Here is a 17500-nt window from a genome sequence, read left to right as displayed (position 1 = left end):
AGCATTTTACCTGATCCTGCACTCGTGCAAAGCCAGGATGCAAAGCTGGGAGCACGGCCCCAGCTCGGGAGGTGCCTGTTGCAAGGCGGATTGCAAGTGAATCCTGCTGAAATGGGCTTTTTCCACCCAATTCCGCCCATAAAAATAGGTATTTTTCCCTATTGTTGGCAAAGAGCTGATGGGGAAACATCCCAGTGGAGCAAAGGAGCTCACCAGGATGCAGGATAAAGCTGTGGCAAAGCCAAGGCCATTGCTGGGTGCCTGGGAAAAGCTCCCTGGTGAAAAGCTGGATGAGGGAATGCAGCAGGGAGTGAGACTTGAGGAACCAAAATTCCATGAAATACCTGGATGGGTCTGTCGGGGGGTGTTTTGGAGGTGTCAGTTCTTCTGCTTGGGAAGGAGATTTGGCTCCCGACGGTTGTTTGCTGGTGTTGATACGGAGGAGACGTTCCCATTAGCCACAAGCTCCTGTGTTTTCCCCAATCCAGCGGCTCCAACCCCCTCCACAGCTCAGCCCTGTGACTCCGGGCATTGGGATGGGCTCAGCTGCACCTGGAGCTGGGGGATAGGGACTTCTCATGCCTCTGGGTCGCCCCGGAGATTCTCTAGTGTCTAGTAGGAGGGTTGAGCACAGGGGTGGGGAGCCACTTGGGCCTTTTGAGGAGTAAAATCCCAGGTGTCTCCTGCAGCTGCTGCAGAGTCACGGGAGCGACAGGAACTACGGGAGCGATGGGAGCGACGCACCTGCAGCTTTTGTCTTGCTGCTGGGGCCGCTCGGCCGGTTTGGCGGGTGGGAGGATGGGGACAGGCGGGTGGCCCAAACGTCCTTGGGAGGCAGCGCAGTTGCAAACCCCCCTTCCCTGGGCGAGTCCAGCTGGGATGGAGCCGCATTCCCCCCGCAGGCTCCTTCCTCCGGCACAGGGACACAAATATCCCGCTCCCTGCCATGGCTGGCCCTGCTTCTCCCTGCTGGCTGGGGGCTTTTGTCCCCCTGGATCCTTCCTGGCCGGACCAGACCCTTTCTTGGTCCAACCTTCTCCCCATTAAAAACAATCTCCCATTCCATGAGGACGCACCCCAGGGAAGGGACTTTCCCCCCCTGCCCACTCCCCCCGGACCCGCAGCATTTTTGGGGGCTTTTTGGGGCACTTGGGGTGCAATGCGACCCCCCCACACTTCCCTTTCCTGCCTTGCTGGAGCCAGGATCCCCCCACTGGGTCCGTGGCCACCCAGCCCGCGGGGACTTTGCCCTTGGGTTAATGATTAGCCCCCGGCTGGGTGGCTTTTAGCTCTTCCAGTGCTCCTGGGGCCTCGGTTTAATTGCAGGGGCTGCAAATTTGCAGGTTTGGAGGCAGGGGAGTACACAGGAACGGTGGCCAGGATGGAGGGGACAAGACGCAATGGGATGGAGGGGACAAGGCGCAATGGGATGGAGGGGACAAGGCGCAATGGGATGGAGGGGACAAGGCTCACCCGGTTGTAATTCCCGGTACGGAGGTGACACCTGCCGTCTGCACCATAAAGTGCCGCCGCAATTAGCGCTTGCTGCTAATTACCGCGCTGGGGGCATCCTTGGGGAAGTGTCCCCCGCGCCGCAGCGATGACGCTCCCGCACGGGCCACCACAGGGATGGGACCCCCTAGTGCCACCGGCCTGGCCCAGGGGACCCCGAAAGGCTTCGTGAGAAGTGACAAAAGGATTTGGGAGCCTCGGTGGCCACCAGAGGCTCCCCGAGAGCCTCAGCGTCGTGGCCAGGAAAGGTCACCCCAGGGACCCCCGAGCACCCCCGGGCACCGCGGTCCTGGACGAGCCCCCGGGCCAGCCCCGGGCCCCAATTTTGGGCAGGATTTTGGGGTGCACAGAGCCCCCCTTTGTGGCCATGCTTTGTGGAGTGGCAGTGCAGTGGCGGGGCCACCAGGTCCCTCTCTTTCGGGGCGGGGGTTTGGCGGCGAGTTTCTTGGGGGGGTTTGTGGGTGTTGCGGGGCAGAGGGTGCCCCCGGTGGGGGGTTGGAGCCCCCCGAACCGCCCCGGGTCTCCCGCCGGCACCGGGACCGCAGCGACGCTGGAGGGCGGCAGAGGAGCGGGAACGGCGCCCGCCTCGGCCGGGCTCTGCCCGCCGCCGCCTTCCTCGGGCCGCGCCGTCCTCATCCTCCCGGTGCCGGAGGCTCCCGGTGCTGGAGAAACCCCCGGGGGCGCCGCGTTCCTGGCTCCCCTTTGGGAGCCACGTTGGTGGCGGCGGGGGGGAGGCAGCCAAGGTTGGGAAGGGAGGGAAGGATCCAGGGCGCCTGGGCACTGCGGGCTGCACGGGGTGAACCGACCCCGTCGGGGAAACTGAGGCCGGAGCTTCGCGGGGGGACACGCTGCTGGCTGGGGGGTCCCCAGGGCGGCGGGGGCGGGAATTGCCCCCTGGATGCGTGTGGATGGGGGGGCCCGGGATTCCTGCCCCCCCGACCCGGGGGTTTGGGCTGGAAACGGCAGCAACGGGGACAGCGAGACAAGAACCGGCGGCTGCGCCCGCTCCAAGGGGCGGACACCAATGTCCCAAATATCCCCCTTTTTCCCTTTTTTTTTTTTTCCCAGGGGGACACCAAGGGGCTCCAAGGGGCGGACACCAATGTCCCAAATATCCCCCTTTTTCCCTTTTTTTTTTTTTTTTTTTTTCCCAGGGGGACACCCCCGAAAGCCGCCCCCGCCTCCCGCCGGTGCCGGTGGCGCGGGTGGCACCGGGACAGGCCCTGGCAGCGCGGGCGCCCGCGGGCCGGGCACGGGCGGCGCTGGGAAGGAGGCAGCGCTTTGGAGCGGGCAGGGTGCGGTGCCGCCCGCGGCCAGCCCAGATAAGAGGTTTCAGCGTTACCGGCGATGGGATGGGACGGGACGGGACACAGCGGCCCCAGCGCGGTGGCATTTTGTTCCACAACCCCCCTTCGGTGCCAACGCGTTGCTCTGGGACCCGTTTGCTCCCATATTTTCCCGTTCCCACCCCAGCTGGTGGCAAATAACCCCCCCCAGGTGCCTGTTCAAGCCCCCATGCAGGCACCACCCTGCCCAGCTGTGCTAAATCCTTCCTACTTTTGCTCCTGGATGGGATAAGGGAGCAAAGTGCCGCGTTTTGGAAATGCACTCGGGGGGTTTATTGCAAACGGAGTGTCCCGGTGGGATGAGGGGCTCAGTGCCGGCATTCCACCCGCTGCCTCCGGAAAGCTACGGCCTGGAGCCGGCGGCTGTTTCTGCATCCAGGGAAATGGGGGCTCTGCCGTGGGGCTCTGTGGGGCAGGATCTGACCCCCAAGCCCAGCCCGGGCAGTGGGAGAGCAGGGGGGTGCAGGGGGGGGGCCCCGCATTGGGCCGGGCCGGGCTGACGCCTGACTCAGCTCGTTGCACGGGCGGGCTGGGAGGAGGCCGTGACTCACGGGCGCAGACGTGCCGGGGCCCCGCGCGCGGCCCACGGGCACGACGGGTCCCCGCGGCTTTGCGGGAGGGCGGGAGGGTCACTGCAAGCTGCGGGACGGGAAGGGGTCCTGCTCCCCCATTCCCAACCTGGCTTTGGGGTGGGGAGGGGGTTCTGCAGGAACCAGGACGCCTGGGCCCCTCGTGCAGCTCCTGAACATCTGGGGAGCCCTTTGCAACCCTACAGCAGCTCAGCAAGATGGGACCGGGCGCCGTGTCTTGCATGCACGAGTTCCCAGGCTTTGCACATGCAGGTGCCCCGGGTCTTGTACACGCGCGTGCCCTGGGTCTTGCACACGCGCGTGCCCAGGGACCCTGCACCCTCGGGTGCCCGGGGACCTCGCAGCGAGGCCGGGGGCCCGCGGGCTCCTCGCCCATCCGCGGCCGTCCCCGGGCGCGCTCGGCGCAAGCCCGGGCTCGCCGGCGCTTTCGCCTGCAATTAGCGGCGCGGCTGGAGCCGCCCCAAGCCGCTCGCTCCCGATTTTCGCACGCACACCCCTTGCTGTCCCCTCCGGGGCTCCCCACTGCAGCTCCCTGGCCGTGTGGGGACACTGGGGGCATTTTGGGCCTCCCCCTTCCTGGGAGCATCCACAGGGAACGGAGCGGGGTTGGATTTTGCTAAAGGGGGGAATGCGCTTTCCGCTCCGTCCTGTTTTTCTCCAATTTTCTCCCTCTGGTTGCTTCATGCAAAAGCCTCCACTGGGAAGTTCTAACCCTTGTGCTCCAGTTTGGAGGACAACGACAGCTCAGACGATGCAAGGAGGACACCCAAGCCCTGCTCCTCCACCCAAGGAACCCCCAAACTTTTGTCTTTTTCAGCTCCTGAGCCAAAAACTGGTATAAAAAAACCCTCTTTCCTCAGTGCCAGGCATGTTTTCTGGTGATGCACCTCACTTTTCACTCGGTATTTTTGGAGTTGCAGGAAGCAGCTGGACTTGGATTTAGCGTATCCCCTTCGGCTTTACAATTACCCCCTCTTTATTTTCTCCTCCCTCCCTTTCTCCTCCTGGTTGCTTAGTTTTCCCCCAAGGATGTGATTTCTGACCAGTCCCGTTCACACAGGGTTGGATTCAGGCCTCAATGAGGCTGTGGGTTCCATCACATTCCTGCAAGGAGCCACCAGCCCGGCCGCATCCTGCAGCAGATGCTCCCTTTCCTTGTGCGGAAGCGGTGATTTGTCCCGGATCACTTAGCGCGATCACCGGGGACTCATCCAAAACTTATATATATGTGTATATATGCATATAAAAGCATTTAAATATGTGTATATATGTATATAACAATAATTAATTTGGGGGGAACAGGGCCTCATTCCCATTTCTGTTCCAGCAAGAGGGACCACGAGAGGCGGCGCTTCCTGGGAAATGGCATTTTCCTGGGGTAGGAAAGGTCCTTCCTGCCCATCACCCAGTGCCCTCCTTACACATTCCGTGATATCCCTGTGCGGCGCCGGCTTATCCTCCGTGCCCGACGGCAAGAGCGTAATTCCCATTAATGGGCAGGGGACAGCGGCGAGCAACGTATTAATGGCACCGTAATCATCGGAATCGCTATCATTATTCTTATTGCTTACGGAGGGCCACCGATTCCCAGGAGAAGGTGTTGCCTGTAAGCTATGGGTTAGCAAAATCATTTATTGCATTGAGAGAAGCCCTGGGCTCTTTGCTCCGTGCCGAGATTGCAGCTCTGCCGGGACTAGGTGTGCCGGCCGCCTCCTGCACCAGGCGCCTTTGATCTCCCTTGGGATCCACCTTGTTATTCCTGCTCTCCGGTTCCCAGCTCGCCTCCCAGCCCTGCAATTTGCCCGCGGAGTTAATGCGAGTTTGGGCTTCTGCTGTGCCTTTTGGGAGGAAAAGCGCTAAATTTTGGGCTCTTCAGCTTTGCCGTGTGTGTCCAGTAAAAACCTTGCTGCTTCCAGCATCCCCAGGCTGGAGGGTCCTACTAGGAGCTGCCACTCACTCCTGGAAAATCCCAACGTTTAGGTTGTTTTGGCTGTGTGTTTCTCTGTGTTAACATAGCTGGAAGTCTTTCCAATTCAACTTTAGTCCTAATTTATCTAAGTTTATGGTGCTTCCACGCATATCCCAATGCCTGGAATGCTGGGGGGTGGGTGTTCTTCTCCTAACGGAGATGCCTACGTAGGGGCTGAGGACATTAAAATTGGGCAAATGCAGCTTTGCGTGAGAGCAGAGCGGCTTCCACCTCTGGGCTGCATTTGGGATGCAAAGAAGTTGCTTCGAGTGGGTTATTTATATCTCTGCATGGGAAGAGCCTCTTTTCCCTTTGGCCTGGAGAGAGCTCGGAGAGCACCCGGAGTCTTGGCTTTTAGGAGCCTCCCGGTGGCTCCTGCCTTTGGAAACCGCTGCCTTGCTTTTATCCCACGTTTTCCCATCCCACCTCCCATCCCGGGACCCCGCGAAGGGGCAGGATGAGTCCTGGGCACAGCAGGGCACCGGGTTCTTGCCGAGTGCCAGGATCGGGTTGGCAACCGTCACCCAGAGCGGTGAATAAGTGCGGTTGTGCTCGGAATTAGGAGCGGAGCCACCCTGGGAACTCCCGGCAGCTGCTTGCTCTCCCTGTCCCGGCGTTGGCCAACTGGGCTCAAACAGGTTCTTTTGGTTTCTTAGCAGATCTGGTTGCATAACCCTGGGAAGAGGCGGCCGCTGCCTCCTCCGAGGTCTCCTTGGACCCTGGGAGATGGAAAACTGCGATGGGAAAGGATTTCTCAGTGGAAACAGGAGAGTTTGCCTGGATGAGACTCATAAAAGTTTTATTTTTTTGACGGAGAGCAACAGGAATTTGGCTTTTCCCTTCACCTTTGGCTGGGAAGCTTGCAGAAGCTGCAGGAGGAAGAGCCCTCCCTTTCCAGATTCCTGGGATTCCTCGGCAAGAGGGATTGAAGCCTCTATCAGGACCTGGATTTGCATGTGAACAAAAAAGTCGGCAGCGGGTAAACTCAGAGCTGAAACTCCCCCAAACCTCTCCCACAAGCACCTGCAATAAAAGGGACAATAAAAGTGTCTCCAATAAAAGGGATAATTATGGAGTGCGGCACTGGGCCGATTTATTGCCATGGCTGCAGCTTGTGGTTTGGGGGGAAGTCATCGTATTTTTGTTGTTGTCTTTAATGGCAGGATAAATGGGGATCCTGGCTTTGGAGGCACCTCCAGACACCTCTGCTAATTAAAATATAAATTAAAAGCAGTTAAGCAATTAAGCTCTTTTTTTTTCTTTAAGCAATGAGTTTGCCAAGGGGTAAGTGCGGGAGCCAGGGTGGCAGGAGGAAGGAAAGTGCGGAAGAAAAATGGAGAAACCTGAAAATCCAGCGCTGGGTATGAAAACCCTCTATTTCACCCCAATTCGACATGGGTATTTCAACCACGTCTCATGTAGAAATCGACATGAGAAACATTCTCAGGTAGAAATCAGCTCCCTTTCTGCTCCCGTGACCACAGCACTTTCCTCCATGGATTAAATAAAGGTCCTGCTGGAAGCAGATCCTGCTTCATGGATGGGAGCTGTGAGGAAGAAGGAATCTGTCTCCACGAGTGTCTCCTTCCCTTGTGTCTTCTTTTAATGTCCCCAATATTTCCATTTTAGCATTTTCTCCATGATAGACACAATTTTATAGCCTGTCCCACCACCCATGCTCTTTCAGCTCCCTCCCTTGGTTGTGAAACACATTTGGCCAAACCAAATCAAACCTTCTCCGAGCAGAAGGTTGAACTCGGGTGCATCCGAGGGTGTGACTGGGAAGCCACTTTTTTTATATATATATTTTTTTGGAATTCAGCGAAACGAGCACCTGCCACAAAACCCAAAATGAGTGATGTGCCTAAAAGAAGGGTCTCCCTTGGGGGTGAAATGTGTCAGGGAGTTTGCATTGCTTTGTCATGGCCCAAAGAGCCTTGAAAAGCATCTGATGAGTTGACAGTTTTTAGTAAAGGAAACCTGATTCGAAGATGAGTTTCCAATACCAACAATAACTCTGTTTATTTAGCTCTCCAGGGAGTGTTTGGAGGCAGGTCATCGCGGTGGTGGAGGAAAGAGGGGAGGGCACGGTGCCAAGCACACCTAAAACAATGAATAGAATAAAAAATGACATTTTTTCTCCACTCCCCTATCACCCAGCCAACTCCCTGAGCGCATAAAAAGGAGAATTTGGGCATTGCTCTTACAGGACTTACCCTCTCCTGCCTCTGGACTCGAAGCGGCTAAGCTCTCCGTGGCTTTCCCATTGGAGATCCATCATGTCTCGCCAGTCGTGCGCACTCGGAAAGGGCTTCAGCTCCAGCTCTGCTTGCTTTGGAGGGGGCAGCAAAGTCACCTTCAGCTCCGTGGCCCGTGGAGGAGGCAGGGGACCCGGGAACGCCGGTGGCTTCGGGAGCAGGAGCCTCTATAGCTTGGGAGGGAGCAAATGCACCTCCCTGGGTGGGTTTGGTGGGGTTGCTAGAGGCTTTGGGGCTGGTGGCCAAGGAGGCTTTGGCTTCGCTTATGGTGCTGGGGGAAGATTTGGTGGTGGAGCAGGAGGTGGCTTTGGTGGAGGCCTCGGTGGTGGCTTTGGTGGAGGCCTCGGTGGTGGCTTTGGTTCTGGTGTTGGGTTCGATGGGAGAGGTTTTCCTGTGTGCCCCCCGGGTGGCATCAAGGAAGTGAGCATTAATCCGAGCCTGCTGGTCCCCCTGAACCTGGAGATCGACCCCGAGATCCAGAAGGTGCGAACGCAGGAGCGGGAGGAGATGAAGACCCTCAACAACAAATTTGCCTCCTTCATTGACAAGGTGAGAAAGGGGGTGGCTTTTTCTGCAATTTGGGGAGATTTTGAGCTCATTGTGTTTAACTGCAATTGCTGTGATGACTTTCAAGGTCAAGGTCTGGTGTTGCACAGACAGCCCCAAGAATGCAGGGAGGAGGCAGGTGGTAGCTGGAGAAATGACTTTCCCAAGGCTATAGAGAGAATCAGGAATAGGATCCCTGGCTCTTAAAACCATGATGCTTGTGCTAAACCATGGGACTGGGCATCAACATGCAGGACATCTCCAGAGGGACCCTGTTGCTTGGGTCCATCTGAGCAGCATGGAGAAAAATGGCAACAGGCAGATGCTCCTGGAGAAGTCCGACTCTTTCCCTCTCATCATCCAGGTCCGATTCCTAGAGCAGCAGAACAAAGTCCTGGAGACCAAGTGGAAGCTCCTGCAGGAGCAAGGCCACGGCACAGGCCCCAACAGCAGGAGCCTCGAGCAGGTTTTTGAAGCCTACATCAACCAGCTGCGGAAGCAGCTGGACGGGCTCTCCAGCGAGAAGCACCAGCTGGAAGCAGAGCTGAAGAACTTCCAGGATCTGGTGGAGGATTTCAAGAGCAAGTAGGTTGTTTTCCATGTGGTCGAATGTACTGACAGCCTCATGGGAATTCTCTCCCAATTTAGGCTTAAATTCTGCCCTGAGTTAATTTATAGCACTGTCTCAGCTCTGTCTGATTTCTTAGGAAGTCTGATTATATTTCCCCCGCTGCATATATTTTTATATGTTGTTTTCCCAGCTGTATCAAGCTGTACATGGAGCTGGACAAAACTTGAAACTTTTATGGGTGGCCTTCCGTCCTCACATAGAAAAGGGTGAAAAATAGAAACGAAACTTGCTTTGAACAGTCACAGAATTCAAAGACTCAGAAGAATTCTCAATGTTCCTCTTGCATTGAGGATTAGACAATATAAAAGACAAGTTTTGGTGAAGTTTTCATCAGTTGTCAATTTTGACGGTTGACAATGATTCTTTTGAGATTTTTCTGAGTCTCTATTATTTGTTGTCTGAGTTATGCTTGTCACTAAAGCAGGATTATCTACTCTTTGCCTTACCCACTTAATCTACTCTTTGCCTTACCCACTTAATCTGTTACGATTTAATGAACTAATTAACTCAGATCAGTTGTTAAATCCTAGTATAACTTCCTCCTGGATCATTTCAAGATTAGAGCTTTCTTTTGAAAGCAGAAATGAAAGAAAAGCAATGCTTTTCCTTGTGCTACTGGAATAATTTGTTCAGCCAGAAAAGCAAGAAGGGAGCCTAGAGAATTCTTTCCACTGAAAAAGATACGGAAAGTAATTTGATAGGCAGAAATTGCAGGAAAGCAGATCCAGGGTTCTTCAGGACCAGCGGTTCTTTGCTTTACTGAGCCTGCAGATGGGAGAATTGACTTTGTTTTGGGGATCATCTTTACCACTTCACACTTTGCAGCAAAAAAATGCCAAATTTGAATAGTCTGAGATATTTAGGATGGGCTGTGCTGGGGCCTGAAGGTCCCTTGGGCCAGTGAAAGCAGCTGGAGTGGCCAGAGCAACCAGGACTATGTTGAAAGATCTCAAGGCTTGCAAATTGTCTTCCAAAAGGTATTTGAGATAGCAGGAGCCAGTGGAAAGGTAAAGTGCTGAGGCTTGTCCATAAATCTTGCTCACAGCAGGTCTATTTTTGCCACATTCATTAGTCTGAGGCCAATGGTGTCTTAGCTGCCAGCAGTGGCTGCAAGAGCCAAAGTAAGCAAAGAGATTCCATCTTCCTCATTGTAATCAACAGGTACGAGGAGGAAATAAACAGACGGACAGCGGCAGAGAACGATTTTGTGCTCCTAAAAAAGGTAAAGTGCTCGGCTGGGTAAACATAAATGAGGAACACAAAGCCCTTGGAACTGTGTGGGCAGATTTTAATTAAACCTGTCCCTAATTAGAGCGAGCAGAGCATGAAGACAGAGCTGATGTCAGGATAACTTCATGATGGAGCAGAGGACAAGGAAAATGTTAGGTCCTAGTATTCCTGCTGCCAGGAGGGAAATAACCAAATGTGTAAATGAGGTCTTCATCTGCATGCTCAAGACACTGATGTGTTTAATTCCCCCCACAAAGGCCCATCATTGCTCAGGGAATGCCTTGCTTCATTGCTTGTATTCCTGTTGAAATTGCTTGCAAGCACCAGGCATAAACCAGGACCGGTGGAGGGAAGTACTGGGTCCACCATTCAGTATGGGATAACAATAACGTGTTGGGTGGAAAGACTCACTTCCAATTTCTGCTGCAGGATGTCGATGGGGTCTATATGAACAAGATCGAGCTTCAGGCAAATCTGGACAGTCTGGCGGATGAGATTAACTTCTTGAAGTGTCTTTATGAAATGGTGAGTGGTCCAGTTGTTCTCCTGATCTCAAAGGGCTTCTCTAATTGAGTCCTCTCCACGCTTTGCCCCATGAATGCTCCTATTTCTTGCCTTTTTTGCATGCCTGGACAATTCTTTTTTTTGTCCAAAGAGCAGTCAAATATTGGTGTGCCTGTCCCCATGTTGATACTGCTGGGCAATGAGCACCAGGCTTCTTCTAGATGTCTCATGAATTCAACTATAATTGCTAGTCACTTGAAAACATATAGGTCTGGGGACAGGGGTAGATCCTAGAAAGGGAAGGGGATAGATAAGAATGGAGTATAATACTCTAAGGAAAGACTTTAAAGCTGCTGTCACCTGCAGGAACTGGCCCAGATCCAGCAGCAAGTCTCTGACACTTCGGTGGTTCTGTCCATGGACAATAATCGACAACTGGACCTTGACAGCATCATTGCAGAGGTCAAAGCACAGTATGAGGAGATTGCCAACAGGAGTCGCTTAGAGGCTGAGTCTTGGTACCAATGCAAGGTAAGCGATCTACAAGTCGCTCATGGTCATGGAGGGCTGAGGTGCTAGACTCGGAGAACAAATACGGGACCATTTAACACTGATTCGGGGAGTGTAGAGGAGAAATGGGGCTTTCTCTGGTTCCTTGAACAAACTGCAAAGAGGACGAATGGAGGAGATCTTCATGCTCTGTAAATCCCAGGCTGCAGTGGGCTTCTCAAGGAGTTGGTTCTAAACTCAAGGCCATGCCGAGGATTTAGCTGGGCTTGTGCACCCTATCCTGGGAAATGGAATATTGCTAATACTGGTGCTTGGCTGCAGCTAGTGTGGGTGCGTTTACCCTGGCTGCTGCATGGGGAGCTGCTGTGGGGAACAACCCGTGTTGGACATCAAGTGCTCCTCTTGTTTCTGCCCATCAGTACGAAGAGTTGCAGGCTACCGCAGGAAAACACGGAGACAGCCTCAGGGACACCAAGACTGAGATCGCTGAGCTCAACCGCATGATCCAGAGGATACGGGCTGAGATTGAGAATGTCAAGAAACAGGTAGGGGCTGCATTTTCTTAGAAATGGGTGTGAACAGGTAAATCTCTTCAGGACTTCCCTACCAGCAAATGTTCTAGTAACAGAGTAAACAGAAAAGAACTACCTGTATCTGGGAGTAGCTGACCCCAGCTGATTTACACATAAAAATATGAAGGGCATTGCATGTTCAGGCATTTTCTCAATATCTATGGTTGTCCTTCACCAATTCATAAGACCCATGTATTGCTCTTCAGTGTGAAGCACTGCAGGCATCTATTGCGGATGCCGAAGAACGTGGAGAGGTGGCCCTCAAGGACGCCAAGGCAAAGCTGGCTGAGCTGGAATCAGCTCTGCAGAAGGCCAAGGCAGACCTGGCCCGGCAGCTCCGCGAGTACCAGGAGCTCATGAACGTCAAGCTGTCCCTGGACATCGAGATCGCGACCTACAGGAAGCTGCTGGAGGGAGAGGAGTGCAGGTCAGTGAGATATCCTGCTAAATCAATGGGAAGGATGCAACACACCCCCTTGTTAAAATAATGTTAATGGCATGGCCATTAACGGATCATAGTCCATGGCCTAAGGTCCTACAGCTGCTGCTCACACCCAAGGTCTCCTAGACCAAGCCTGGCTGCATGCAGAAAGCTCTGGTTGAAGATGACGGTCTGTCTTTTCCTTGCAGGATGTCTGGGGAGTGCCAGAGCGCCGTGAGCATCTGTAAGTAGCATTCCTCGCTCCGGAAGGAGCACAGCGGGCTGCGGGGTTGCATTCCGGGATGGCTCTGGACATAATTGCATCTCTTCTGTTTTCTCCACAGCGGTGGTGGGAGGCAGCAGCAGTGCTGTAGGAGGTGGCCTCAGCGGCGGGCTCTGCCTTGGAGGTGGAAGAGGAGGCGGAATTGGCTTTGGAAGTGGCAGAAGCAGTGGTGGCTTCTGCTCCAGCGGTGGGTACGGCTTGGGAGGAGCAGGGGGCTTTGGCTCGGGCGCAGGAGTCTGCTCTGTGGTTGGAGGCTCTGGTTCTGGAGCGGGATCCGGCACCATCCTGAAAACCACCACCTCCGTGTCGACGAGCTCCGTGAGCCGGAGGGCCTAGGAAAGGGAGCTATCTCATCCCGCTGCTCCCAAAGGAGAACGGAGTCATCTGGCATTTTGACCGTTTCCACCCACCCACCGCCAAGGTGACGACCATCTACTTTGGTTGAAACCAACCACTCCATGATCCTTTAGCAACTACACAGAAAAATAAAATAAGGCAACTTGCTAGTGACTGAGCTTCTCCACAGTGTTTGGGGCTTGATTCGCCCCCTTCCGCATCTGCTTCCCACTTCTCCTGCTCTCCCAGAGGCTCTGCGGAAAGCAGGATCTACCAGAGCACCAAAAGGCCCCAACCAGCCCCGGAATATTGGTATTAAGCACGGTGGGCCAAATGAGGGACATTCCAACCATGGCAGCTAGACAGGACTGGTCCACATGCTGCTACCAAGAAGACTTCAGAAGACTCTTGCTCTATAAAGCCTACACAGCGGCCTGACTTTAAAACATTTGTGCTGGATCCAGATATGGTGCAATTGCGATTGGCTACACATCAGCCAAAGCTCTGACTCCAAAACAAGAATTTCCTAATGCTGACTCGTCCCTTACCCCACCGCAGTTTTGTCTAAACAAGATGCTGGTAGTTTCTCTACTTTCCTTTAGAAGCAACTGTTAAGATGTTCATTTTGTGCTGGTTTTGCTTTCTCATTGCGATCATGGGAACACTTGTGCTTGTTTGCTTAAGCTTTTCTCCTTTGGCAGAAGGCATATCCTATTAAACACTACAGGCAGTGAGCTGGTGTGTTTTTCCTTTCTGACTGAAGAGTTTCATGTTGTAACAAGACTCGGCTTTTGCTGAGATCTGAAAGTCTTCCCTGACTTTCCCGTGCCCTTTGAAGTTTGCGTTTGAAGGAACCAGAGCTAATTTGTAGCCTGTTTTCCTGCAGCGTTTGTCAAGTTCTACCCCTCTCCCGCCCCCTGACTCTCCAACACCTGGTGTAGTTTGGCACTTTGGCAGAAAGAGTGGAGGTCCTGGGAGCTGAAGTGGTTGGGCGGACAAAATTGCTGGGTTAGGCTCACTCTCTCTTGCGGTTTGATTGGGTTAAGCCTGCAGAACGCAGGGTTTTCTTGAATTACCTCCCTGAGAGTCGTTTCATTTCTGGAGGGGTGGCAGGAGAGGATGATGCAGCTCTGAGTCAAGCTTAAAAGCTTTATTGTTCTTGCCTTCCTCCTCGTTGGGCCCTTTAGGGATCTTAGACTCTTCCCCTTTCTTCTCCAAAACTCTTTGCTTACTTGGGCTGCTCACAAGCTCCTCAGCCACCACCTCAACACTGGGAGCAGTTCCCAGCCACCACCCGTGATTCCCCGTCTTCTAGAATGATCTTCCCCAAATTTGTGTCCCAACGGCAGAGCGAGGTTGTTACCCCAAAGCTGGTGCTGTCACGAGGAGGAAAGTCCACGGTACAGAATGTTTTTGGTGCATCCTATGGGAGATGGTGTCAAGAGGAAAAGGTGGTTCCCAAACCTCCAGCTAAATCAGAACAATCTCTGTGCATGGATTCTTGAAGGATGCTGGGGTCCAGGCAGGAAAAGGGATTTCTCCCAAGACCTGCAGAGAGAGCAGATTTTCTGCTATTTTGCTATTTCTGTCTTGTTTTGGCTATGTTCTGGCTCTGATGGGCAGGAAACATCACACTGCATCTGGTTTCAACCAACCCCAGGGATCTCCCAGCCCTCTGCAAGGCCCTGTCATTACTTTAGAATATTTCTATGTAAGTTTAGAATATTCCTGGGGACCTGTAAATTTAAAGTATTGAAAACCACTGGTGTGATTGCACTGCTTTCACAGAAGAAAGCAGTCATGTCCCTGGTCAACTGCAGGCTTGCTCCATGATCTGGATGAGTCATTTCATTTATGCCATGCTGGGTTGCCCATTCCTAAATGTTCAAGCAATGCATCTGCTAGTGATTGTGGAATGCCTCAACTTTGCCAATGAAGGCATGTAACTACTTGGATGGGGACATTGTCTGGGCAATGGTAAATACTCTAGTAGGTTGTAAAGTGACCTGAGATGGTGTTGAATGAGCAGACAATGACTTCCCTTTGAGTTAACCAAACCTCTGTGTAAACTTGCCTCCAGCGGATGACTGGCATAAGGGCAGCTCCAAGAAGAAACAGAAGCCTTTCCAGATGCTTACAAATACATTAGTCAAAAAAGACAACAAAAAGCCCTTTATTCTGTTTGTATGATTGTTACAGCAATTAGGTGAAAAATCTTCTGAACTGGGCTGAGATATGACATTTCAGCCTCTGTTGGAGGAGCGACACATTTTATTTGACCTAAAATAAATTTGGGTTGACTTTCCCAATCTTCCCTTCCATTTTAAGTGTCCCTAGCCTAAAGCACACTTACACAGGGAGAATTCTTAGAAAATATGAAGACATCCAGAAATTCAATGCATGTGAACTGACGGTGGTTTTGCTCCTGAAGGGTTGAGTAGCTTTTCCTGTATTCCTGCCCGCGTGTTTTCCCTTGTTCGACTTAGGGTACAATGATGTTGATTGAGCTCATTGGTGTCTAAGCTGTCGATTGCACTTGAACGGGATGATGATGTTGACATTCAAATCCCTGCTTGATTTCCTAAGCTTGGCTAGAGACCTGGCGGTGACTCAATGAGCCTGTTATCTAAACATGAGCACTTGGGACCTGGGCATTGTGCTGACTTAACGAATCTCCGCCTGTCAAGCGCGGCTGGGAATGTGAAACTTTATGATGGTGTCGTACTGCCTACAGACCAAAAAACGTAACCGCGTATTTGGTAATCCGAAGGGAGGCAAGGGAAGAAATAAGTCACTTGTTAAATGTGTGTGCGTCTGTGCATGCGCATATATATATATAATTACATCCCTAATAGCTGCAAACTCAGAGCACCCTCCTGAACCTTGCGGTATGGCAGGGAATGATGGAATGCATTTGAGTGATTAATCCAAAGTTGCCAGGTCTTGCTTGCTCTTCACCTCCCCTTTAGATGGAAAGGACTCCCCTTTCCTGTTGTAGAGGTGGCCGTTGTGTTTTGGCCCGGAGAGATGCTCGAATGTTCATCCTTTTTTTGGGATAATGTTTGCCGTGTTCCTTGAGGTAATATTTCAAAACCACCCAAGCAAGTTAGGAGTTTGTCCCAACTGAATCATGCAAGAGACAAAGTCTTGATGAAGCCCAACAAGCCATATGGGACTTCCTCAGGGCACAGGTTTAATGTGCATTTAAATTACGCTCTGCAGTTACCAAAACCCCAGTTCTCTCCACCTCTTTTGTCTCACAGTGACTGTGTTATCATTGCATATAAATTTTTAGTTGGATTTATTTCATGAGCTGCTTCCTGACATGTTCCCAAAGACCATGATGGTGCAGGGGTGGATGAGCAGCCCATGGAGGGACACCAAGGTTCTCCAGTGGCATCTGGAATGGGTGTCTGGGCTATATTTTTAGGGGATTTTAGATATCTGAGGATGCTAAGAGTTGCTAACATGGATTTTCAAGATGCACTTAATTGCCACTGTCCTGGGGCAACTTTTGAAAAGCCTGTTAGGCAGCTAGCAGAACAGTTAGATGCCTAAATTACCAGAGAGTCTGGGGGGACTTCAAAACATTTGCCAATAAAAGTGCAAAAATAAAAAAAAATAACAAAAGCAATGTTATTTGTTAACCAGACTTCTACAAAATAAATGAGAAATGCATGATGTTTCATAGTGTTATCATTGCAAGTCTATATCATAAGCTAATTCTTTGTCATTTGAGCATCAAAACTAGAGTATTTTAATAAGCTTAAAAAGCTTTATATATCTCTATTCTCAAAGGGGACTCAAGACAAATCACAAGTGTATCTGTCTGCCAATAATACACTCGGTATATTGGTATATCAATACCAATAGCCCGAAAATGTGCTTTCCCTTGTGTGGACATTATTGTGCATGTTGTTCTCGATGTTTTAATATCCTTTTATAAACAAGCTTAGCTCTCCAGCATCCTCTGCTTAACTAATTGCATTTAAATTGTTGCAATATTTATTATGTGGTCAGCATGATTTTTCCTCCCTCCTCTTCCTTGCCTTTTCTTGGAGCTGTCTGTCTGTCCCTGCTTCCAAGGGCAGCTGCTGGGTGCCTTGTGTGTGCTCTGGCTCTTCTCATGCTCAGTTATTTCTTGAAACCTACAGAAAATCCCAAAGGAATTTGCCATCTGTCACATTAATGACATTTTTCTCCTGATGAAGAGACCATCTTGACTCCAAGATTCACTTTCAGAAAGATTTCAATTCAACAACAAAAGAAATTCCAAGCACCAACCATTGCCACAGGAACGTCGCACTGGTGAAGTTTTATTTATCAAAAAGATGCAGCTCCTCATCAAAATGCAATTTGCTGAGCCCCGGCTCTAGATTGAGAAACTGCTTCTCAAAGCCAAAGGCAATTTTCCACGTAAAAAAGAAGACTTAGGGTGTAACATAGGTGTGTTTTGGGAATTGTGAAAGCCGTGCTACAATTTGGCATGAGCGGCAGTGCTTGCCTGCCATGGGGCTTTGGACTGAAAGATGAAAATAAAGATAAACATAAGCAGGGAAACCAACTGCAATAAATGAAAGGTTAAAAAAAGACCAGCATATCATAGAGAGACTGTTAATATGCCGCAGAAGTATAAGACTACCATTTGGTAGACACTGTTGGATCATTTTAAAATTCTCCCCTGCATTATAGGGTGTGTTTCTGGGTAGGGTCAATGTTTGGCAAATTGAAGATGAAAATCTGTAAACCACGCCAAGCTGATGAAGACAATAACTGTCTCCTCCTTCACGCC

The 17500-nt window shown here is 51.8% G+C and overlaps 1 protein-coding gene across 1 annotated transcript; it reads left to right on the top strand.

Annotated features, from left to right (window-relative positions):
• The first annotated feature begins 7696 nt into the window (after window positions 1-7696).
• Window positions 7697-12708, top strand: LOC104578344 (keratin, type II cytoskeletal cochleal). Its single transcript, XM_088529783.1, has 9 exons — window positions 7697-8224; window positions 8586-8806; window positions 10014-10074; window positions 10512-10607; window positions 10953-11117; window positions 11516-11641; window positions 11875-12095; window positions 12299-12333; window positions 12434-12708. The coding sequence occupies exons 1-9, from the start codon at window positions 7697-7699 to the stop codon at window positions 12706-12708; spliced, it is 1728 nt and encodes a 575-aa protein (XP_088385909.1).
• The last annotated feature ends 4792 nt before the right edge of the window (window positions 12709-17500 follow it).

Source organism: Tinamus guttatus, unplaced genomic scaffold (genome assembly GCF_059628265.1).
Source record: "Tinamus guttatus ecotype Peru unplaced genomic scaffold, ASM5962826v1 Tinamus_guttatus_pri_ptg000344l, whole genome shotgun sequence".
NCBI classification, from domain to species: domain Eukaryota; kingdom Metazoa; phylum Chordata; class Aves; order Tinamiformes; family Tinamidae; genus Tinamus; species Tinamus guttatus.
This window is presented reverse-complemented; position numbering and strand designations above follow the sequence as displayed.